Source organism: Grammomys surdaster, unplaced genomic scaffold, assembly GCF_004785775.1.
Source record: "Grammomys surdaster isolate TR1022 unplaced genomic scaffold, NIH_TR_1.0 198, whole genome shotgun sequence".
Lineage (NCBI taxonomy): Eukaryota > Metazoa > Chordata > Mammalia > Rodentia > Muridae > Grammomys > Grammomys surdaster.
The window spans coordinates 7,861,997-7,886,633 of NW_021604643.1; the positions used below are offsets into that span (position 1 = coordinate 7,861,997).

The window sequence follows — 24,637 nt, forward strand, 5'->3', positions numbered from 1 at the left end:
AAAGAAAGAAAGAAAGAAAGAAAGAAAGAAAGAAAGAAAGAAAGAAAATACAACCCCTGAAGTCTATAGGTCAGTTGTTATACAAGATCCTATGAAAACATGCCTCCTTTTAGTCACACAGAACATACATCCCAAAGAAATATTGGAACAATTTTTAGTGAAATAACCCCACTTGACTTTACTTATCATGTCAATTTTTCTAAATATAAAAAACTTTACTATTAGTCTGTAAGGATCCACGAAGAGGACCCCCAACTCAAGTCCCGATCAGCGTGCACCCAAGGAGACATGAGAGACTGACTTGATGCAAATGGCAAAAGGCAGTTTACTAACAAGGGCCCTTGGATCGAAACTCATCCCATGCAGGGGAGAGAATCGACCCAGACCCCCGAGAGCTCAGGGCTTTTATAGGGGACAGTGTAAGGGGGAAGGGGAAAGCGGGAAATTCTGACGAGGTTACATATAATTGAATATTTCAAACATCAGCACTTTGCGTAAGCAATCATTTTGACAGGCTGGATGGCCCACTATTTTTGACCATGAAACCTCAGACCTTTTAGGATAAACACCAGGTGGCCCATTACTCACTTGGGCATGTTTAGACTGGTCAAGATATGTCTTTGGTTGTTTCTATACTTTTGGTCACCTTGTCCCTAGAGGGGCTTAATATTTTTATTATGGCTATTTTCAGCAAGCTAAGTAAGCCGTCCGGCGGTCTTTGCCAAGTTGTTTTCTAATTTTTACTCTCACGGGTCCATCAGGCTCTCATGAAGACAAAATCTAACATCTGGGTCTGAAAAATGACTTAGCAATTAACAGTGCTTCCTGTTATTACAGAAGACTTAGGTTCCGTTCCCATAATCCATAACCAGATAGATCAAAACTGCTTGTTACTCTAGCTGCATCCAAGAGATCAGCTATCCTCTTCTGGACTCCATTGGTGCCAACACACATGCATGCACACACAGAGACATAGTAAAACAAAAATCTTTGGGCTTTTTGTTTTGTTTTGAAACTGAATCTCACCATATATGTCTGGCTGTGCTGGAACTCACTATATACATCAGGGTAGCCCGGAACTCACAGAGGTGTTTGCCTCCCCAGTACTGGATTAAAGGCATGTGCCGGTGCACTCAGCTAAAACAAATTGAAAAAAAGAGAAAGAAAATATAATCCCTGGAAGTCCTCTTTAAAAAGATACTTTGGAAAATTCACAGTGCGATTAGAGGAATGACTGAGAACATGAGTTTAGAAGTCAGGTAGCTATAACTAGAAAGTGGCTCAGCAGTGTAAAGTGTATCACTCTAGAAAAGCACCGAACACAGTGAATTCATCATTTTATCTGAAACTAAGACAATAGAACTCATCTCACAGGGTTTGAGATTCAATCAGCTTAGACATACAAAGGAGTTGACTGGGTCATATCAGGTAATGTAGGAAGCAGCATTGTTAGGAAATTGCTTCCAACACAGTTTACAGCACACTTTGGGTTTGTAAATGGCTTTTAAGTTTAAATGTCTGAGGCTTGGGGAGTGGCTCAGTCAGTAAAGTGACTGCAGCATAATAATGAGGATCTGAGGTCGAATAATAAATGTTCACACCAAAGCCAACAAGCAAGTTTTACTAAAGCAGATAAACTGAGGGTGCCTGTATCACCAGTAAATAAGGTCATAATTAATACTTTCTACTACACTCAAAATATCCTCCAAAGTTTGGGAAATGCCCTAGAGCTTTACATTTTTAATAGTTCAAATAAGTATTTCATACATAGACATTGTGTTACTTCCTCCCTTCCCTCTCCCCATTCAAATTTCTCCAATGTCACACCACCTCCAAAATTCATGATCTCTTCTTTATTGTGTTACACATAAATACATGTGTATGTGTACAAGTGTTTGTGGGTGTGCCCACCACTAATGGATACATCTGTAATGCTAACTCCAAATCTAAGGCTTGAAGAAAAATTAAAGAGGATATGGCAGAAAAGATTGTAGGAACCAGAGATCAGGGACTCATGTTAGAAGATTCTATTCCCTAGACATGACAGAGGAAAATAGACCATGAACTCTCAACAATATACTTAAGAGAACAAGGACAGCACATTGCTAATATAAGTGGACATACCAATATGTACAGGGGAAATTCCACATGGCCTCATACCTAGATAAAGAAGTAGATATTTATAATGAATGGGGTGTTTTTCATGAAAGTCTAGAAGTGCAGAATAATATATTGGAAAGAGTTGCTAGGCAAAGCAGAATGTATAACCTGCATTCTACATACATACAGCTGCATGCTGGTGTGGTACCTACACACTGTTTTGTGTCTTTAGATTCATTATGAGAGCTTGTTATGAACTAGAAACTTCTGTTAGAATCATTTAGTGGGCAACAGGAGGGAGGCCTGAGGAGGCTAATTTACACAATGTTGCATAAGCTGTAGGGTACAGAATTCTAAAAGAGTTTTGTGATAGCAACATTCAAAGCCATAATCATCTTAAGTCCCTAGAGTGATGACAGAGAACTAGTGCATGTCTTCCATCTGGAATTTCCTCTCATGTGCATGGAGATAGTATCACTGTTAGGATGACTGATTTAGGTTAGGAGTTTGAAGAAATAAATGTCTATGTATGTAAATGTGTATTATTTAAAGGGTAGTGTATACAACTACAAGCAACAGTTATTCAGCTATGTGACTAGCCAGCTCTGCCATTAGGGGAAAATCCTTTAACATCTCTGATCTTATGATTGCAACCAAAAAGTTGAGAGTCTAAGGACTAGAAGATTTCCTATGTCCTTTCTACAAATAGCTCTTAGGTCCATAGAGTAACAACCCTGTGATAATTAAAGGACCAGTGGAAAGCAGAGAATTGATACACATGGCAAAGTGGGCCTGAAATCATTAGGGAAGTCACCCTAGCAACCATTACACCAGAGAGTAAGTATCTGTAGTATTTCCGTGTAATTGGCTTTTCTCCTTCCAACTTTACTCTCAACAGGATCCCAGTGTTGCTGTCTTAGTTGCTGTGAGTGGATAACTAAGCCCATGGCCAAAAGCACCCACTAAGGAGAACCATTGCACTCAACTGGAAAGTACACAGAAAAAAAATAGGTAGCTTGAACCTTACAAACAAACCCACATCTTCTTCTAGGATTTGCATTGGGGCTAAATGTCAAGACTTTGAATGTAGAATCTGTGTTCTGTCAAGACCTGTGCAGCGTTTACAGTAGGACTCATATGGGACAAGGTTTTTAGTTATTTACCTCATCCATCCATCTTCCCTTACCTCTCTCAAACTTCCTTACCCTGAAAACCATTTTCTTTCTCTTTACTCGGATTATTGAATTTCAGTGAATAGAATTATCTCAAACATAAAAATCTGCATTAATTTCGGCCATGAGGTGCAAGTTAAGTTCTTAAATATCTTACTGTGACATTTATTGCCTTCTGTTTGTTGACTTGTATTATGAGGGAATAGGGGGATCTTCAACAAAGAAACAGTGACTGTCAATCCTGACAGTTGTGTAAGACTTCCAGAGAGACCTAGATCAAAACAAACTTAACTTTGTTTCAGGAAAGTTGGCTGAGATAAAAATGTGTTTGTCTACCCTTCCCCATTTTTTAATCATTGGGATAAAATTTTATTTCTCTTCTTTAGAAATCTGCTTTAAAAATAGGAACTTTATCTGTAAAAAGATGCACAGCTTGATCCATAACTTTTGGCTAGCCAGAGATAAGGTAAGTGTTAAGGAAGGACTCTGTGCTCAAGTCATTTGTCTTTTTGGAAGGCCACAAACAGCTTTTTGTTGTTCTGCTTCATTGTGCTGGCAATTCTGAGACAACCAGGATGACAAAGCAGATATACAAACTCAAACAACAGTAGCAGATAGCATCGTTCTGGACATCAGCCTTCTGGCTTCTTTAACTTGAATCATTTGTTACCCAGTAACATTCTCTGTTTCATCTGGTTTTGTGCCCCCACACACCCCAAACTGATCACATCTTTGTGATGTCAGCACTGGAAAACGCTTCCATTAGCCTACTTGTACCTTGTGAAGTTTCCAATCTAAAGTTTACATCATAAAATTTTCCTTCTCTAGCTGTCCAGAGAGATGGTGAACAAAGAAAACATACTTATCAAAGATAGTGAGTATATTCAGAATTACTCCTTTACCAAATGAAAAGTTATCAAAAAAATTTTATTACTGGGAATAAAAATAAGAATTCACATCTCCCCAGTTTCTTCTGGAGATAGTGGGCTACACAGAATACATCAAAGTTGGCAACCCATGTTCCCAGAATGCAAGTAAAAAAAAACAGTTAAAAAAAACAAAACAAGGATGAAATCTATTGCAAGTAACGAATCAAGAGTTTCCCTGGACTAAAAATTTTAAGTCAATGTTTCTGGGACGCTCATAATCCTCCCAGGAAACTTGCGGTTCAAGAGCACTGGGGCTCAGTTTGTTAGCAGAAGAGAAACTTTAGTAATCTTAATCAACATAGACAAATTCATACTGCAAAGGGCATCACGCTAAACCTCTTATTTTGAACTGTTGATCACATTCCTGCTATGGTGTTATCCAACTAACAAAATACCCTGAAACTGAGATAGTCCTTCCTTAAAGACAAGAATGGACTACCCACTTACATATTAGATGTATCATAGAAAGGCTTCCAAAGAAGTAGTCCATGATTTTATTGGGCACCCATGAATAATTCTATCACAATTAAAAATTATATAATAAGGCAGGCTACTTTTAAAATGTTGTTTAAATATACTAGCAAAGCAGTTGAGAAATTCTTATGAATAGAGAAACTTTCCCTAAATGAAAAAGATAACTATTGCTAAATTTTTAATCTGGTATATAAAATTATTTAATTTTTTATTATGAAACTACAACACCTACAGTCATGAGTCTGAAGGATCAGTTGCACTCAGAAGTGTCAGAAAACCACTAAAGCCACTTACTTCAATTAATCACATCTGCCATCTATTTCATAAGCTCAGGATTTCATGAGTGCATTAATAAATGTTTCCAGTCAATCTTTAATTATCTCTTTAAATCATCATGACATTCTGTGAACCAGGTAAGATCTGGAAAATGAGCAAGTTTTCAATGACAGATGGAAAGAAAACACAGGTTTCTTTCTGTGGAAAGGCAATGGAGGGTTTCTCCCACTTCAGACTCAGAGAAAGAGAGAAAATGTTATTATATCACTTGAGCCAATGATGTGTTCTTTTTCTCCTCCAAAATACTAACTAGGATCACAGAGGCGATGATTAAAGGAAGAAACATTACTGAGATCACACAATTCATCCTCCTAGGATTCTCTGATTTCCCCCAAATCACAGCACTGCTCTTTGTTATGTTCCTCATCCTGTACATTACAACGCTGACCTGGAACCTGTCCCTTATTGTTTTAATAAGGATGGACTCCTACCTCCACACACCTATGTACTTCTTCCTCAGTAATCTGTCACTTATAGACATCTGCTATATCACTTCTACAGTCCCAAAGATGCTTTCCAACCTCTTCCAGGAAAAGCAAACTATCAGCTTTGTGGGCTGCATAGTTCAATACTTTGTGTTTTCCACTATGGGGCTGAGTGAATCTTGCCTCATGACAGCCATGGCCTATGACAGGTATGCTGCCATTTGTAACCCACTTCTCTACTCATCAATCATGTCACCCAGCCTTTGTGCTCGGATGGTGATGGGAAGCTATACAGCAGCACTTATAGGTTCTGTATCTCTGGTATGTGCCTTGCTGCAGCTCCATTTCTGTGGACCTAATGTCATCAGACATTTCTTCTGTGACATGTCCCAGCTGTTATATCTATCCTGCACTAGCACATTTTTGGCACAGGTAGTGATTCTCATATTAACAGTGTTGTATTGTCTTTCAAATGCCTTAGCCATCATAATATCCTATGGCTATATTGTCTTGTCCATCATGAAGATCACTTCAGCTAAGGGCAAGTCCAAGGCTTTCAATACCTGTGCTTCTCACCTGACAGCTGTTTCCCTATTCTACACCTCCAGTGCTTTTGTATATTTGAGTTCCAGCTCTGGTGGCTCCTCTAGCTTTGACAGATTTGTGTCTGTCTTCTACACGGTGGTGATTCCTATGTTGAACCCTTTGGTGTATAGTCTGAGGAACAAGGATATCAAAGATGCTGTAAAGAGATTACGGAAGAAACTTGGATCCTGCTAGTAAAAGAGTCTGAGATTTCTGACAGAGTTTTCCTACAAACTACCTACTTACAGGGAAAAATGATTCAAGCTGATAAAATAATATGAACAGTGACTGATTTGATGCTACTGAAAAATGATCCTTGTAAGTCCTCAAGGTCTATCCTTTTCATGTTCCATCAGAAATAGCTTCATCTTTCATTATTTATCCACAGTATTTGTGAAACATCCAAATTTATAAGTTTTTGCTGCTGTAATTGAAGACTCTTCACTCCTGGGTCCTGTCCTTACAGAAAGCTGTAAGCATCCCTGGGTTCAAAACTCTTGTCTAACAAATAGCTTAATTCAGCGTAATAAAGACCTGATAGATAGCAAGGTTGTTCTTTGTTAAGAACAAGAAACTTCCTGTTAGAAGGAATAAAATTAACATTGACTTGGCTGTGCCTCCTGGGAAAAAAACTGCTTCTGACACTAAAGTGTTTCTAAGGCAAATCAGTGCTAATCATCTATGAATTTTAGGAGTCTTATTCCTGCCTCCACTAGCAACTGAGTAAGTGTAAAAGATGTTGACTAAGATTTCCATAAAGATGAAGAAAATGGTTTGTTCATTTACTGTGAGTATGATTATTTGATTCTTGACATCAGAGTTCACATAAGATTTCAAATTTAAATTCCATATGATCAATAGCAGAATCTGATACCTTGGTACTCTAACTTTCTCTCTTAAATTATGGCAATTTATTCTTGGTTAATATAGACAAGGGAATAATACTATGAAATTGCTTTGATATTTCAAATATAGGCTATAGTACTTACGGCAGTACACATATGAATTTACTATAGTAAGTTACTGAATACTCGATTTTCTAAAAATTAACAGAACATGTGTAAAATGCTATACAAGTCTCTAAAATTAAAGAACAATATAGGTACAATCAAGAGCCTTCTAAGTATCCCCCAAAGATCCTGAACCCTGAACAGCAGTGTCTGAAAGGAGTTTGGATAGCCCATTTTCTAGAGAGTCTGCATACTTCTCTATGTTTTGGCAGGTGAAAACAAGACCATGATTAGGACACAATGGCATCAGCTTGATCCAAATTTACTTTTCTCTACTTTCTTTGTCACTTAGTGTCATACATGACAATGCTCAAAATCACTCTTAACTATGATGGGTTTTGCTTAATGAAAGAGAAGCAGAGGTGATGCAAAGATAGGTGGGAAGAAATCTTCAAAGATGGGTCACACATTGCCCTTTGTGCTTTCTCATTTTGTCATTGGGATAGGCAGTGTTGCAGATATTGTTTTATCTGTAGAGATATGGAAGATGAGTCAAATTGGTTGACATGGTGGATTATAAAATAATAACAAAAGAAAGGTTTGTTATTTAGCTCTTGAGTTTCTGGTTGTTTCTTCAGCAGTACAAAGCCTCATGCCTTTAACATCTGATCTAATATGATCAGAAACTCCAGATACTCAACAACCCAAAAATTTCTAACCCTAGTCATTCACATTAATTGATCCTCTAGAAATAATATTTTATCCTCTAGCTTATTTTGTTTTAATATAAACCATGCTAACACTTACTTTGGGGACGTAAAGACAACTAGAACTTCATGCAATATCCAATTACTCTAAGTCTGAAATTATTAAAGCATATACAATGAATAGGTTCTATACAAATTGAGGGTCCCCTTCCCCATATCCTGCCTTTTTGTGTTTACATCCCTTGTGTGAAAAAGTAAAAATTATGATTTGATTAAAGAAATTAAGGGAACTGTACTGCTAATATCACTGATTATTTGGAATATAGCATTGATGTATGATGTATTTTCACTTAAAAGTATTCAAATTCTTAAGTTCAAAAGATATTTACTGCATAAATTTAATTGCAAAAATATCATACAAAAGCAGTATTTTTTCCTTTTATTGGCTATGTTCTTCATTTTCATTTCAATTGTCATCCCATTTCCAGGTTTGTAATCCTCCTATCCCATGCCTCCTCTCCCTACTTCTATTACAGTGCTCCCCCACCCACCTACCTACTCCCACCTGCGAACCCTGGCATTCCTCTATGCTGGAGCATCAAGCCTTTCACAGGACCGTGGATCTCTCCCATTGATGCCCAACAAAGCCATCCTCATCTACATATGTGGCTGGAGCCATGGGTTGCTCCATGTGTACTCTTTGGTTGATAATTTAGTCCCTGGGAGCTCTGGAGGGGGTCTGGTTGGTTGATATTGTTGTTCTTCCTAGGGGGTTGCAAACTCCTTCAGCTTCTTCAGTGCTTTTTCTAAATCTTCCATTGGGGAACCATTTGGGACCCCATGCTCAGTCCAATGGTTGACTACAAGCATCTGCCTCTGTATTTGTCAGGATCTGACAGAGTCTCTCAGGAACAGCTCTATCAGGATCCTACCAGCAAGTACTTCATGGCATCCACCATAGTGTCTGCGTTTGGTGACTGTATATGAGATGGATCCCTAGGTGGAACAGTCTCTGGATGGCCTTTCCTTCAGTCTCTGCTCCACACTTTGTCTTCATATTTCCTCCTATGAGTGTTTTGTTTTCCCTTCTAAGAAGGACTGAAGCATCTACACTTTGATCTTCTTCTTGAGATTCATGTTATCTGACAACTGTATCTTGAGTATTTCTAGCTTTTGTGCTAATATCCACTTATCAGTGAGTGTATACCATGTATGTTCTTTTGTGATTGGATGACCTCACTCAGGATATTTTCTAGTTCCATCCATTTGCCTAAGAATTTCATGAATTCATTGTTTTTAATAGCTGAGTAGTACTCCATTGTGTAAATGTAGCACATTTTCTTAAAATCCATTCCTCTGTCGAAGGACATCTGGGTTCTTTTCAGCTTCTGGCTATTATAATAAGGCTGCTATGAACATAGTGGAACATATGTCTTTGTTATATGTTGGAGCATCTTTTGGGTATATGCCCAGAAGTGGTATAGCTGGGTCCTCAGGTAATACTATGTCCAATTTTTGGAGGAAACTTCAGAATGATTTCCACACCTGGTTGAGCCACCTGTGAATCACACCAACAATGGAGGAGGAGTGTTCCTCTTTCTCCACATCCTTCCCAGCATCTGCTGTCCCCTGAGTTTTTTTATCTTAGCCATTCTGACTGGTATGAGGTGGAATCTCAGGGTTGTTTTGATTTTCATTTCCCTGATGACTATGGATGTTGAACATTTCTCGGCCATTCGATATTCCTCAGTTGAGAATTGCTTGTTTAGCTCTGCACCCCATTTTTAATAGGGTTCTTTGATTCTCTGGAGTCTAACTTCATGAGTTCTTTGAATATATTGGATATTAGCCCTCTATCGGATATAGGATTGGTAAAGATCTTTTCCCAATCTATTGGTTGTCATTTTGTCCTATTGACAATGTTCTTTGTCTTACAAAAAGCTTTTCAATTTTATGAGGTCTCATTTGCCTGTTGTTGATTTTAGAGCATAAGCCATTGGTATTCTGCTCAGGAACTTTTCCCCTGTGCCCATGTGCTCGAGATTCTTCCCCACTTTTTCTTCTATTAAATTCAGTGTATCTGGTTTAATGTGGAGGTTCATGATCTGTTTGGACTTGAGCTTTGTAAATGGAGATACGAATGAATCAATTTGCATTCTTCTACATGCTGACCTCCACTTGAACCAGCACCATTTGTTGAAAATGCTGTCTTTTTTCCTTGGGTGATTTTAGCTAAAATTCGAGCTTTCTCTCTGATCCTGTGATCCTGGGCATTTCAGAGCACCTGAGAGTGGGACGACCTCTGGGTGTTGTAAGAGTGGATGCAGAGCCAGCACTCAAGGTCTGCTCAGGGCACAGGTTCAGACCAGAAGTAACCCATGCCACTGCCTGTGTAAGGGTTTCTGAGTCCCAGGATCCTGTGGGACCCAGTTACTCTGTGTGTTGGGGCAGATTTCGTGACCTCCTCACCTGTAATCCTGGGTGTTTTAGAGCACCTGGGAGTCATGCTTCTGGGTGTTGTGGGACTGACAGCGGAGCCACAGCCCAAGGTCTACTCAGGGCACAGTTTCAGATTGGAAGACTAAAACCAATATTTTACCATAAAATTAACAATGTAAATTTTCTTTCTTCTGAAGCTAAAGGTGAAATATGTAAATTAAGAGTCAGTAGCTATAAGCAACATGAATTACACCTGATTTTTCTATCATGACTCTAAATCCAAAAGGGCCTGGACAAGTTGCTGCACACTCTAAGAGACTATAAATGACAACCCAGACTACAACAATCATCCAAACTTTCAATTACTATAGAAGGAGAAAATAAGCTGTTCCATGATAAAGCCAAATTTAAAGTGTATTTATCTACAAATCCAACTCTACAGAACAGGATAAAAGAAAAATTCCAAACTAAGAAGTCTAACTACACTTAAAAAACACAGGAGCCTTTGGGCTGGTGCAGACACAGAATCGGTCTGCTCCTGTCCTGTGGAGATACTGAATTCCGAGTCATCCTAGAAGAGCCACTGCACTCAGAACAGCCGGTAAGAACTCCATCTCACTCCCTAAGCCCCAGAGATACATCTGAGAGCCAGGGACATTCAGGGCACAGCAGCTACCCAAACCCCGCCCCTCCAGAATTCCACTTCCCTTCTGCCCCTGCCTGGTCCTTTGGGCTGGAGCAGACACAGAGTCGGTCTGCTCCTGTCCTGTGGAGAAACTGAATCCTGAGTCAACCAGGAGCCACTGCACTCAGAGCAGCTGAAACTAAATCCTGAGTCATCGAGGACCCACTGCACTCAGAGCAACCAAGGAGCCACTGCACTCAGAGCAGAAGGATTTCCAGATCCAAGAGGTGGCCTGAGTCCCAGGAGTTCTTCCACCCAGGAGATTAGGAGCATAAGACCACAGAGACATCTGGACTCCGAGGAGCTCTGCAATAAGCAAGATAACTGGAAATACAGACTCCACTCTTACACAGTGAGGGCACATGCCACTAGAGTTAACCAGATGGCGAAAGGCAAGCACAAGAACATAAGCAACAGAAACCAAAGTTTCTTGGCATCATCAGTGCCCAGTTCTCCCAATATAGCAAGCCCTGAACACCGCATCACACCTGAAAAGCAGGATTCAGAATTAAAATCACTTCTCATGATGATGATAGAGGATTATAAGAAGGAATTAAGTAACTCCCTGAAAGAAATACAGGAGAGTACAAGTAAACAGATAGAAGCCCTTAAAGAGGAATCACAGAAATCCCTTAAAGAAATGCAAGAAAACACAAAGAAGGAATTAAACAAAAACATTCAGGATCTGAAACTGGAAATAGAAACAATAAAGAAAGTTCAAAGGGAGACAACCATGGAGATAGAAAACCTAAGAAAGACGCAAGCATCACAAACCGAATACAAGAGATAGAAGAGAGAATCTCAAATGCAGAAGATACGGTGGAAAATATTGACACAGTTGTCAAAGAAAATGCAAAATGCAAAAAACTCCTAACTCAAAACATCCAGGAAATCCAGGACACAATGAGAAGACCAAACCTAAGGATAATAGGTATAGATGAGAATGAAGATTCCCAACTTAAAGGGCCAGTAAATATCTTCAACAAAATTATTGAGGAAAACTTCCCTAACCTAAAGAATAAGATGCCCATAAACATACAAGAAGCCTACAGAACACCAAATAGACTAGACCAGAAAAGAAATACATCCCGTCACAGAATAATCAAAACATCAGATGCACAAAACAAAGAAAAAATACTAAAAGCAGTAAGGGAAAAAGGTCAAGTAACATATAAAGGCAGACCTATAAGAATTACACCAGACTTCTCACCAGAGACTATAAAAGCCAGAAGAGCCTGGACTGACATCATACAGACCCTAAGAGAACACAATTGCCAGCCCAGATTACTATACCCAGCAAAACTCTCAATCACTATAGATGGTGAAACCAAGATATTCCATGACAAAACCAAATTTGCACAATATCTTCCCACAAACCCAGCACATCAAAGGATAATTGATGGAAAACGCCAACACAAGGAGGGAAAATACAACCTAGAAAAAGCAAGGAAGTAATCTTCCAACAACCCCAAAAGAAGATAACTATACAAACATAACTTTACCTCTAAAAACAAAAATAACAGGAAGCCATAATCATTTTTCCTTAATATCTCTTAACATCAATGGTCTCAATTCCCCAATAAAAAGACGCAGACTATCAGACTGGATACACAAACAAGACCCAGAATTTTGCTGCATACAAGAAACGCACCTCAGTGACAAAGACAGACACTACCTCAGAATAAAAGGGTAGAAAACAATTTTCCAAGCCAATGGTCCCAAGAAACAAGCAGGAGTAGCCATTCTAATATCAAATAAAATCGACTTTCATCCAAAATTAATCAAAAAAGATAAGGAAGGACACTTCATACTCATCAAAGGAAAAATCTACCAAGGTGAACTCTCAATTCTGAACATCTATGCTCCAAATGCAAGGGCACCTACATACATAAAAGAAACTTTACTAAAGCTCAAAACACACATTACACCTCACACAATAATAGTGGGGGATTTCAACACCCCACTCTCAGCAATGGACAGATCATGGAAACAGAAACTAAACCGAGACACTTTGACATTAACAGAAGTTAGGAACCAAATGGACTTAACAGACATCTATAGAACATTTCATCCTAAAACAAAAGAATATACCTTTTTCTTAGCACCTCATGGTACCTTCTCCACAACAGACCATATAATTGGTCACAAAACAACCCTCTACATATACAAAAAGATTGAAATAATCCCTTGCATCTTATCAGATCACCACGGACTAAGACTGGTCTTTAAAAATGACAAAACCAATGGAAAACCCACGTGCACATGGAAACTGAACAACTCTCTACTCAATGATGACTTTGTCAAGGAAGAAATAAAGAAAGAAATTAAAGACTTTTTAGAATTCAATGAAAATGAGGACACATCATACCAAAACTTGTGGGATTCCATGAAGGCAGTGCTAAGAGGAAAACTCATAGCTCTAAGTGCCTACAAAAAGAAATTGGAGAGAGCACACACTAACAACTTGACTGCACAACTAAAAGCTCTAGAACAAAAAGAAGCAAATACACCCAGGAGGAGTAGAAGGCAGGAAATAATCAAACTCAGGGCTGAAATCAACCAAATAGAAACAGAAAGAACAATACAAAATATCAATAAAACCAGGAGCTGGTTCTTTGAGAAAATCAACAAGATAGATAAACTGTTAGCCAGATTAACCAGAGGGCACAGAGACAGTATCCAAATTAATAAAATCAGAACTGAAAAGGGAGACATAACAACAGAAATGGAAGAAATTTAAAAAATCATCAGATCCTACTACAAAGGCCTATACTCAACAAAACTGGAAAACCTGGATGAAATGGACAATTTCCTAGACAGATACCAGGTACCAAAGTTAAACCAGGAACAGATAAACCATCTAAATAGTCCCATAACCCCTCAGGAAATAGCAGCAGTCATTAAAACTCTCCCCACAAACAAAAAGCCCAGGACCAGATGGTTTTAGTGCTGAATTCTATCAGACCTTCAAGGAAGACCTAATACCAATTCTCTTCAAACTATTCCACAAAATAGAGACAGAAGGAACACTACCCAATTCGTTCTGTGAAGCTACAATTACACTCATACCCAAACCCCACAAGGACCCGACAAAGAAAGAGGACTTCAGACCAATCTCCCTTATGAACATTGATGCAAAAATACTCAATAAAATTCTAGCAAACCGAATCCAAGACCACATCAAAACAATCATCCATCATGATCAAGTAAGTTTTATCCCAGGAATGCAGGGATGGTTCAATATTTGGAAATCCATCAATGTAATCCACTATATAAACAAACTTAAGGGCAAAAACCACATGATCATCACACTAGATGCTGAGAAAGCATTTGACAAAATTCAACATCCCTTCGTGATAAAAGTCTAGGAAAGATCAGGAATTCAAGGCCCCTACCTAAACATAGTAAAAGCAATTTACAGCAAACCAGTAGCCAACATCAAGCTAAATGGAGAGAAACTTGAAGCAATCCCACTAAGATCAGGGACTAGACAAGGCTGCCCACTCTCCCCCTACCTATTCAATATAGTACTGGAAGTCCTAGCCAGAGCAATTAGACAACAAAAAGAAGTCAAAGGGATACAAATAGGAAAGGAAGAAGTCAAAATCTCACTATTTGCAGATGATATGATAGTATACTTAAGTGACCCCAAAACTTCCACCAGAGAACTCCTAAACCTGATAAACAACTTCAGCAAAGTGGCTGGTTATAAAATCAACTCAAACAAATCAGTAGCCTTCCTCTACATGAAAGATAAACAGACTGAAAAAGAAATTAGGGAAATGACACCCTTCACAATAGTTGCAAATAATATAAAATACCTTGGTGTGAATCTAACCAAGCAAGTGAAAGACCTGTATGACAAGAACTTCAAGTCTCTGAAGAAAGAAATTGAAGAAGATCTCAGAAGATGGAAAGATCTCCCTTGCTCATGGATTGGCAGGATTAATATAATAAAAATGCCCATCTTGCCAAAAGCAATCTACAGATTCAATGCAATCCCCATTAAAATCCCAACTCAATTCTTCACAGAGTTAGAAAAGGAAATTCTCAAATTCATATGGAATAACAAAAAACCCAGGATAGCGAAAACTATTCTCAACAATAAAAGAACTTCAGGAGGAATCACCATCCCTGACCTCAAGCTGTACTACAGAGCAATAGTGATAAAAACTACCTGGTATTGGTACAGAGACAGGCAGGAAGATCAGTGGAATAGAATTGAAGACCCAGAAATGAACCCACACTCCTATGGTCACTTGATCTTTGACAAAGGAGCTAAAACTGTCCAGTGGAAAAAGGACAGCATTTTCAACAAATGGTGCTGGTTCAACTGAAGGACAACATGTAGAAGAATGAAAATTGATCCATTCTTATCCCTTGCACAAAGCTCAAGTCTACGTGGATAAAGGACCTCCACATAAAACCAGATACACTGAAACTAATAGAAGAGAAGGTGGGGAAGAGCCTCAAATACTTGGGCACAGGGGAAATGTTCCTGAACAGAACTCCAATGGCATATGCTCTAAGATCAAGAATTGACAAATGGGACTTCATAAAATTGCAAAGTTTCTGTAAGGCAAAGGACACTGTCAATAGAACAAAATGACAACCAACAAATTGGGAAAAGATCTTTACCAATCCTTCATCTGATAGAGGGCTAATATCCAATATATACAAAGAACTCAAGAAATTAGACTCCAGACAACCAAATTACCCTATTAAAAAATGGGGTATAGAGCTTAACAAAGAATTTTCAATGGAAGAAACTCGAATGGCCGAGAAGCACCTAAAGAAATGTTCAGCATCCTTAGTCATCAGGGAAATGCAAATCAAAACAACCCTGAGATTCCATCTCACACCAGTCAGAATGGCTAAGATTAAAAACTCAGGTGATAGTAGATGCTGGCGAGGGTGTGGAGAAAGAGGAACACTCCTCCATTGTTGGTGGGACTGCAAGATGGTGCAACCACTTTGGAAATCAGTCTGGCGGTTCCTCAGAAAATTGGACATAGCATTACCTGAGGATCCAGCTATACCACTCCTAGGCATATACCCAGAAGATGCTCGAACATATAACAAGGACATATGCTCAACTATGTTCATAGCAGCCTTATTTATAATAGCCAGGAGCTGGAAAGAACCCAGATGTCCTTCAACTGAGGAATGGATTAAAAAATGTGGTATATTTACACAATGGAGTATTACTCAGCTATTAAAAACAATGAATTCGAGAGGTTCCTAGGTAAATGGATGGAACTAGAAATTATCATCCTGAGTGAGGTAAGCCAATCACAAAAGAACACACATGGTATTCACTCACTGATTATTGGATATTAGCCCAGAACCTTGAAATGCCCAAGATGCAACTCACAGGCCACATGAAGCCCATAAAGAAGGAAGACCAAGTGGGGGTGATTCGGTCCTTCTTAGAAGGAGCAACAAATTACTCAAGGGAGCAAATATGGAGACAAAGTGAGGGACAGAAACTGAAGGAGGGGCCGTTTCAAGACCACTCCACCTGAGTATCTATCCCATGTGCAATCACCAAAGGTAGAGGCTGATGTGGAAGTCAGGAAGTGCATGCTGATAAGAGCCTGATATAGATATCTCCTAGGAGGTCTTCAAGAGTCTGAGGCAGATGCTCACAACTTGCCATTGAACTGATCATGGGGTTCTCAATAGAGGAGTTAAAGTGAAGACTGAAGGAGAGCTGAAAGGATTTGCGGCACCATGAGGAGAGCAACAATACCAACCAACCAGAGCTCTCAGGGTCTAAACCACCAGCCTGGGAGCACTTAGGGAGGGATCCAGCGCTTCAGTTGAATATGTAAGAGTGGAGGGCACTGCTGGGCATAGGTGGAAGAAGAGAACCTTGACCACATGAAGGCTTGATGCCCCAGGGGGTGGTAATTTTGAAGGTGGGGAGGTGGGAGTGGGGGGGGGTAGATAGAGGTTACATCCACAGAGAAGAAGGAGGAGGGGTGAGGGGATAGGGGGTTCCTGGGTGGGTGGGGGATGGGGTAAGTGGACAACATAGGAAATGTAAATAAAACATCCAATAAAAAATATATATAAGGAAAAAAAAGAAAACATTAAAAAAAGAAAGAAAAAAAACACAGGAAATAAATAATCTCACACCAGTAAAACCAAAAGACAGAAAACACACATACACCACCACCACTACCACTACTACCACCACCAACAACAACAACAAAATAACAGAAATCAACAACCATTGGTCACTGATATTTCTCAGTATTGATATTCTCATTCTACAATAAAAGAAACAAACTAACAGAATGGGTGTGAAAGTAGGACCCATCTTTCTGTTGCATCCAAGAAACACACCTCAACATCAAGAATAACCATTACCTCAGGGTTATTAGTTGGAAAAAGTTATTCCAAGAAAATGAACCTAAGAAGCAAGCTGGTTCATTTTGATATCTAACAAAATACACTTCCAACCAAAACTAATCAAAACATATAGGAAAGGACACTACATATTCATCAAAGGAAAACCCTACCAAGATGATATTTCAATTCCTTTTTGGTTTGGTTTGGTCTTCTTGTTGTTGTTTGGTTGGTTGGTTGGTTGGTAGGTTGTTTTTTTTTTCAAGGCAAGGTTTCTCTATGTCAGTATTTTTATTTTGGTCAAGCTTCAAGAATGGCATATATAGCTTGATCATGACAGCCTTTTTGTCCTGGGAATACTTTTGTTATTGCCCATCATATTAAAGCTTGTCTTTAAAACATCAACATATTGGCAGCCAAAGTACATGGCTTGAACCTGAAAATGGACTCCCAAATGAGATACTTAATTAACAGGCTGGCAAGCCAAGTATGGATAAGATTCTGCACAGAGCCTACCAATGTAAGACAGAAATGCATTGCTTGTGATAATGCATATTCCATGATATGTAAGGATGGCATTCTTGGCATAACAACCTAAGACAAGCTCAGTCATGTTTATGAAATTAAAAAAGGAGGGAGAGGAAGAGAGCTTTGGGGTCTGCTTGACAAGGATCTGACACGGGCCAAGGACAAGGAAGTGGCTTCAGGCAGGTATCTGACATTAGGCTAGAACAAAGTAGTAATTTCAGTCAGGAATATAAATCTCAGGCTAGAAAAAAAAGTAATTTTAGGCAGGAATCTAAATTTTAGGCTAGAACAAGGAAAGTAGGCTTCAGACAGGAAAATGACTTTGGGCTAGGACAGGGAAGTTGGCTCAGATATTTTGGTCATACTGATAAGCCCCTAGAAACAGTGATCATGGGAGTGTTCATGGAATTTTGTTTATTGCCTTGCTTGTTCTTTGACTATTTGTATTTATTGTCGTGCTTGTTCCTTGACTATTTGCATCTATTGTATTGCCAGTTCCTCAACCTAGAACTGACCTTAATACTTGCATGTAATTAAAATGGTATAAAACTAAAAAAGAGGAGGGGGGATGTGTTGTGGGTAATATTTAGAAAACGACACACAGTCCAGGCTGTTCCCAGATAGCCAACATTTTCCTGTGGTTCCAGCTATCTAGAAACACCAGCCCTGACAGCTGTGAGCCGCCAGCATAGGGGATGGCTCTGCCAATCCACCATGCTTTCTCCACAAAGCTCAACAGAACCCCAGGAATACCTGCCATGCCTGTGGTACCAGGTAGAATGAAGACTCTTAGAGCTTAAAGGTTATCCAATTGGTTCATATATTTGGAAATACTCAATTAACAGGAGGCGCACACAATTAGAACTGTAAACCCAATTACCTATCCTTGATATTAATAACTACCTCTGCTAGAGACACTTAGACATCCTCTGCCATCTTCTCTCATCCTCCTCTCCCTCCTTCGTCTCATCCCCTTCCACTCCTTCTCCGTCCTAACTCCTCACTCTGCCTACCTCTCATATGGCAAATTGCCAAGCTTTATACAAATGAAATGGGAATATATCACACTACAGGGACAGGATAGGGGGTTTCTAGGGAGGGAAAATGGTGGAAGGGGGAGGCATATGAAAATGTAAATAAATAAACTATTCACTTAAAAAAAGAAAATTTTTGTTCCTAAGAACTATATTTTAATTGATTAATTAATTAATTTTGTTCAGTTTATGATTTAGCATGAGTCTTAGACTGTTATTATTTATTTATTTCTGGCTGAGGACATCTTAAAGTAAAAGACTGTTTTTCAATATAAGAGGGCATCTTCTTAGACCCAAAGAAAAAAGTCTTATAGGAGAATAAGGCAGGGGACATTGGTAATGGGCAGCCAGCCCCAATATCATTACACCGGAGAATAATTATTACTCAGTAGATGTTATCACTAACAGTTGCTCAGCTTTACACATTGGGTCCTGGGGTAGCAGCGGGCAGCCTCTGGGAGCTGGGATGGAGGGGAGGGTGTCTCTGCCCATTAAAGTAATAAACTCCCACAGGTCATTTGAAAACTTTAGTGACAAAGGAACAAGAATTATAGAAGCACACATTTTTATTTACACAAAGTTAGTGTACATTAAAAAAATGATGTAAGCAGAAATGAGGCACATAGCAGTAAGAAATGCAAATGAACCAAAGGTTACAGAAGGCTACAGTTGAAAAGCCACCAATATTTCTCTAGTGGTACAAGATTTCAAGACGCTTCACCTAAAGAAATTCAGTAAGTCTAACTCATTCCTTCTCACTTTATTCTCCTGAAAATAGTACATTTCAGTTCATCCCAACTTTCCTCTGTAAAAAGGGCAGAGAAATGTTGCCAGGTCCTGAAGCTGTGCAGACCAGGCTTTGTACAAATTGAGTTCTCAAAACAGTGTCTGGCACATAGCAAGTATTAAATAAGTATTTATTCACAGTTATATGGGATTATATCTTAGGATCATTGTTTGTGTCTAAAAACATATTATATGTTTTATTATAATAATATGCCAAGCATAATAACTTATGGTACACTCTGCTGAACTCTGAGGATAAGCAATGGAAGGCATTTGTTCCATACCATGAATAATCATGAATGTTCATGGATCTTTCATGAATATTCAACAAGTGCTAGTTACTTGAAGGGAGATTCAAAATTTTAAAACACCCCAATTCAGAAGCAGATGTTACACATGAGTGTGAGTAACAAAAAGCACAGGCAAGGATGGACAGTAAAACACAAGTGAGAGAAGACCAGAAGCTTGAACTTCACCAATCTATCATGGCAAATGTTCATTTGCTTTTTTAGACACACTTGTTCCTACTTTGACCTGACACCAGAACCAATCTGTCTTTCTTAACTCCAGAGCATGTGTTAAGGTTTTGTCTTTTATTGTCTATTGTAATGTTATGTGTGGGCCTCCATCATCTGGAGTCTGTACATAGACCCTATGATCCTGCCCCAAGTTAATTCTGACTAGTGAATAAAGATGCTAATAGCTGAGCAAACGAGTCATAGGTGGAGTTTAGGTTTCACTGGCTTGGGGGAGAGAAGGATCAGAAGGAAGAAGAAGGTGCAAAACGGAGGAAGGAAAAGCCACCATAGGTTAAGGGTCAAGAGAGCATGGCCCTGAGAACTAACCAATTGGAGCTAAGAGCAGCTGAGATGAAACATAATAAGTAGTAAGTAAGTAAGTAATAACTCAGGTTATCAATAGGAAAGCAGATTCTAACAGCATGGAGGGTAGGCAGCAGCCCAGCTCTTGAGCTGTTTAGGGCTTATTGTAAATATGAAGGCTGTGAGTGTGTCTTTTATCTGGGAACTCAATAACCAAAGGTGGGATTTAGAACCCCAGGCTGAGATTTAAATATTTACTACAAGTGTGCACAGGCTTACTCCATGTGTTAGAATGATGATCTGAGCTAACTGGTAACATCAAGCTGAAGTTTGTCAATCACTGACCTAATGAACCCTTTCTTCTTCCTGCTTCTTTTCTCTGGGAAAATACTAACATCTGGTGCTCCTGGAGTTTTCTTCCCCTTTACATGGATGCTTGTTTACATTCCTTCCATTCTGTAACTTGTAATGCTGAAATTGATCAAGTCCAAATTTTCATCTTTCATAACTGCTGGGCAGCCACACTCAGGTCCTCATGATTGTACAGCAAACGTCTTACGGATGGAGTCATCTCAATAGCCTCATCTTTTTTGTTTTAGACAAGGTCTCGTGTGTCCCATGTGTTCTTTCAACTGACTAATGATATAGTCAAGAATCACACTCAATTTCAAATTCACCTTGGCACCCATGTGCCAACATTTCCAGTTTATGTGGTGCTGGATATCAAACTCAGACCTTTGGGCATGCCAGTTAAGCAGTATACCAACTTAGTTACATCTCCATCCCCAAGCATTTGTTCTTAAAGTTACCAACAGTACCTCTCTAACTTCAGGATTGTCTCTTTTTTTAATGCAGGAAGCTTGTGTATGGCCGGAGGAAGAAACAGCACAGCTGTGACCAGATTCATCCTCCTGGGATTTTCAGATCAGCCTCAGATGAAGGTCTTCCTTTTCATGCTGTTTCTGGGAATTTATCTCCTGACCTTGGCCTGGAACCTGAGCCTCATCACCCTCATTAGAATAGACAGTCACCTCCACACACCCATGTACTTCTTCCTCAGTAATCTCTCCTTCCTGGACATCTGTTATTCATCTTCCACTGCCCCCAAGATGCTTTCTGACATTGTCACAGATCAGAACAGCATTTCTTTTCTTGGCTGTGCCACACAATACTTTGTCTTCTGTGGAATGGGGCTGACTGAATGCTTGATCCTGGCAGCTATGGCCTATGACCGGTACAACGCCATCTGCAACCCACTGCTCTACATGGCCCTCATGTCCCATACTCTGTGTTTAAAGTTGGTGGTTGGTGCCTATATGGGTGGTTTCCTTAGTTCTTTAGTTGAAACATGCTCCATCTACCAGCACGATTTCTGTGGGCCCAACATAATCAACCACTTCTTCTGTGATCTTCCTCCAGTCTTGGCTCTGGCCTGCTCTGACATCTTTATTAGCCAGGTGGTGACCTTTATTTTAGGTGTCATTGTTGGGGTGATGTCTGTCCTAGTGGTCCTCATCTCTTATGGATGCATTGTTGCTGCTGTCCTTAAGATCAACTCAGCTAAAGGTAGGACCAAGGCCTTTAGCACCAGTGCTTCTCACCTGACTGCTGTGACCCTCTTCTATGGTTCTGGTCTTTTCATGTACATGAGACCCAGTTCAAGCTATTCCCTCAGCCAGGATAAGGTGGCATCTGTGTTCTATGCTGTGGTGATACCCATGATGAACCCCATCATCTATAGCCTCAGAAATAAGGATATTAAAAATGCTGTGAGGAAAGCTGTGGAAAGGGACTACACGTTCTCTCATGTTCATTCATTTTTCTGACCATGGGTGGTGTTTACATGACAGTCTGAGTGGCTGAATATTGCAGAAATTTATTTAGGTTTGGCTACTTGAACTTCAAGATGATTTGAATGGACCAAGCTTATTCTTCCCTCTTTGTTTAACTAGAGATGGTTTTGTCATTATTGGTTCCTAAAATAAACAGCATGAGTATATTTAGGTTTCAATGCTCTCTTTAGTGAAAAACCTCACCATGATAAAATAACACTCTGCAATATCAAAATACCTCTTTTTCATACTATGAATTTGAAGCACATGGAAACCAAGCTCGAACTCAGATGGAAGCTTCCTCCCTGCTGGTTAGCATTAATAGCACCAGAGTGTGATAGGAGAGAAGTCATCAACAATATCACCTAGCTGTGGACCTTGCCAATTACAATACCAAAATGTCTGATAGTGTATGCTAAGTGGACCAGTAGTGGCATGAATACTGAGAAGTAACCAGTCACTTCATGATTGGATCTGAAGCCTGTTCAATTGAATGGTGTCCGTGCACCTGATACTATAAACATGATCTAAAGCCTGTGACTAAGGAGGCTACAGCCACTTTCTGGAAGTCTACTGATAACTTGCTGTTGACAAATGGATATGTTGCTGGTCATGGTTTATACCTTTAATCCCAACATTGGACACAGAAGCAGGTAGATCTCTGTGAGTTCAAGATTATCTTGGTCTACAAAATAGACAACCAGGACAGCCAGGGCTACATATTGAGAGCCATTTAAAAAAAACAAATAAATGGATATGTATCAAAACTGTCTGCTAAGTAATTATGTTTATATATTTAGATAGTACAATTCTCAGTCTTGGTTAGAGAAGATTTTTGCCAGTGGAAGGTGTCAAAATGGAGCATCAAATGGAACATCTATATGACCTTCTTTATCCCCCAAGGGTAAGCTAATAACATAGACAAGGAGGAGAGAGAATATACAAGCATGAGGGTGGAGTGAATGCTATGGTGTTTTACCTTCTAGGAATTGCATGGGCGTTGAATCCCTGAATTCACAGAAACTTTGATTACCAGCACAAGACCTGCAGGAGATAATGTTCTCCACTAATCCACACACCCCTACCTGGGGACTCATTGGAAGCTAAGGTTCCTGAAAGAATGGCGATCACAGTGCTTCACTTCATTATTTTACTCTCCTCTGGAAAACTACAATGATCCAGTATCTGAATTCAGTCATCCACATATAAGAACTCCAGTTAAACTCAGTAGGTTATAAAAAAAAAGGACATGAAAACAGCAGCCAAAGGTGTTGGCAAAGCTGATAGTTCCAGAAGAAATACAAGAGAACAAGAGAGGAAAATGAGATTTGCAAACAGTCAAGGCACATTATATACATGTAGGAAACTTAAAACAATAAACTTTAAGTTATATTTTAAAAAGAAATGTAGCATTTTATCTAAAGCATACATATTTATGATCATTCACAATTTAGGGTTTGCCAAAGAGCAATGATAAGGTTTTGTGATGGTTAGGGTTTGGTTTTTTTTTAAGTTCTATTATTTTATTATTTTTAAAGTAATACAAAAATGCTTTCCATTTCTTTCTCTTTGTGTATGTGTTGGTTAATTGGTTGTTACAACCTACAATCATGTAGAAAGAGAGCCTGAAGGAAGGATTGCCTAGATCTGGATAGCCACTGGGCATGCCTTAGGAAACTGTCTTGCTTCCCTTAAGTGAGGTAGAATGAAGAACTACCAGCAAAGTGGATAGCAATGTTGCATCATGAGTTCTTTGCATGTGGTGAAAAAAGCAGGAAGCCAGTAAGCAGATAGGTATGCATTTAATCACTCTGTGCTCCTGAATGTGGATGTGATGTGACTACCTGCAAGCCTGTGTCGAAAGAGCTTGAAACGTAATTTTAATGAAAGCTGGGAAGACAGTAATACTGAAAGAAATATGGACAGAGGAGGCCTTTTTCATGAGGTTTCAGGGTGAGAAGGACTTTTTTAGAAACTGGGCAAGAAAACATTTTTGAGAAATTTTCATTAAGAATATATCTGTGCTGATCAGACTGGGGCTGAAGAAACTGTTGTGATTAATAAGAAATCTGTACCATCGAAGTGAAACTTGTGCTTCATGAGAACAAGAGGAAAGTATTTTTATCAAGATTAGTATGTAGAAACTCATACAACTTTGGTCCAAAAGAGCAAGGCGACACATGGAGCTTACTGCAAAACTTGGCAGTAAAGGAAAAGATGTCTATATGGTACTGAAACTAAAGGATGAAAGAACTTGTGGAGAGAAATTGAGGCCTGGCGCTGTGTTGCAGGTCTAAAAATCCTGTGTAGAGATAGTAGAAAATATTCTTCAAAGTGGAGACTCAGTTCTTGTGGACACCTCAGGACACTGAGCTGCCAGAACCATTGGACATCCCACATGGACATCTGTGGGTGAAAAATAGAGCTAGAATGGAAAGTCTTTGTGCTGAGAAGGACAGAGTTGGAAAGGTGGTTCTACC

The 24,637-nt window shown here is 39.3% G+C and overlaps 2 protein-coding genes and 1 pseudogene across 2 annotated transcripts; 2 read left to right on the forward strand and 1 right to left on the reverse strand.

Moving 5' to 3' along the window:
* The window catches only part of LOC114623417, a 13,609-nt pseudogene extending 5,350 nt beyond the window's left edge, over positions 1 to 8,259 (reverse strand).
* On the forward strand, positions 5,278 to 6,216 carry LOC114623486 (olfactory receptor 5AN1-like). Its single transcript, XM_028770153.1, has one exon. It carries the CDS (start codon positions 5,278 to 5,280, stop codon positions 6,214 to 6,216), a length of 939 nt encoding a protein of 312 aa, XP_028625986.1.
* A 12,932-nt stretch (positions 8,260 to 21,191) lies between the features above and the next one.
* Positions 21,192 to 22,151, forward strand: LOC114623499 (olfactory receptor 5A2-like). Its single transcript, XM_028770167.1, has one exon. The coding sequence runs from the start codon at positions 21,192 to 21,194 to the stop codon at positions 22,149 to 22,151; it is 960 nt and encodes a 319-aa protein (XP_028626000.1).
* The last annotated feature ends 2,486 nt before the right edge of the window (positions 22,152 to 24,637 follow it).

Excerpts from the sequence above, each read along its gene's own strand:
- LOC114623486 (XM_028770153.1), top strand. The coding sequence starts at position 5,278 with ATGATTAAAGGAAGAAACATTACTGAGATCACACAATTCATCCTCCTA.
- LOC114623499 (XM_028770167.1), top strand. The coding sequence starts at position 21,192 with ATGGCCGGAGGAAGAAACAGCACAGCTGTGACCAGATTCATCCTCCTG.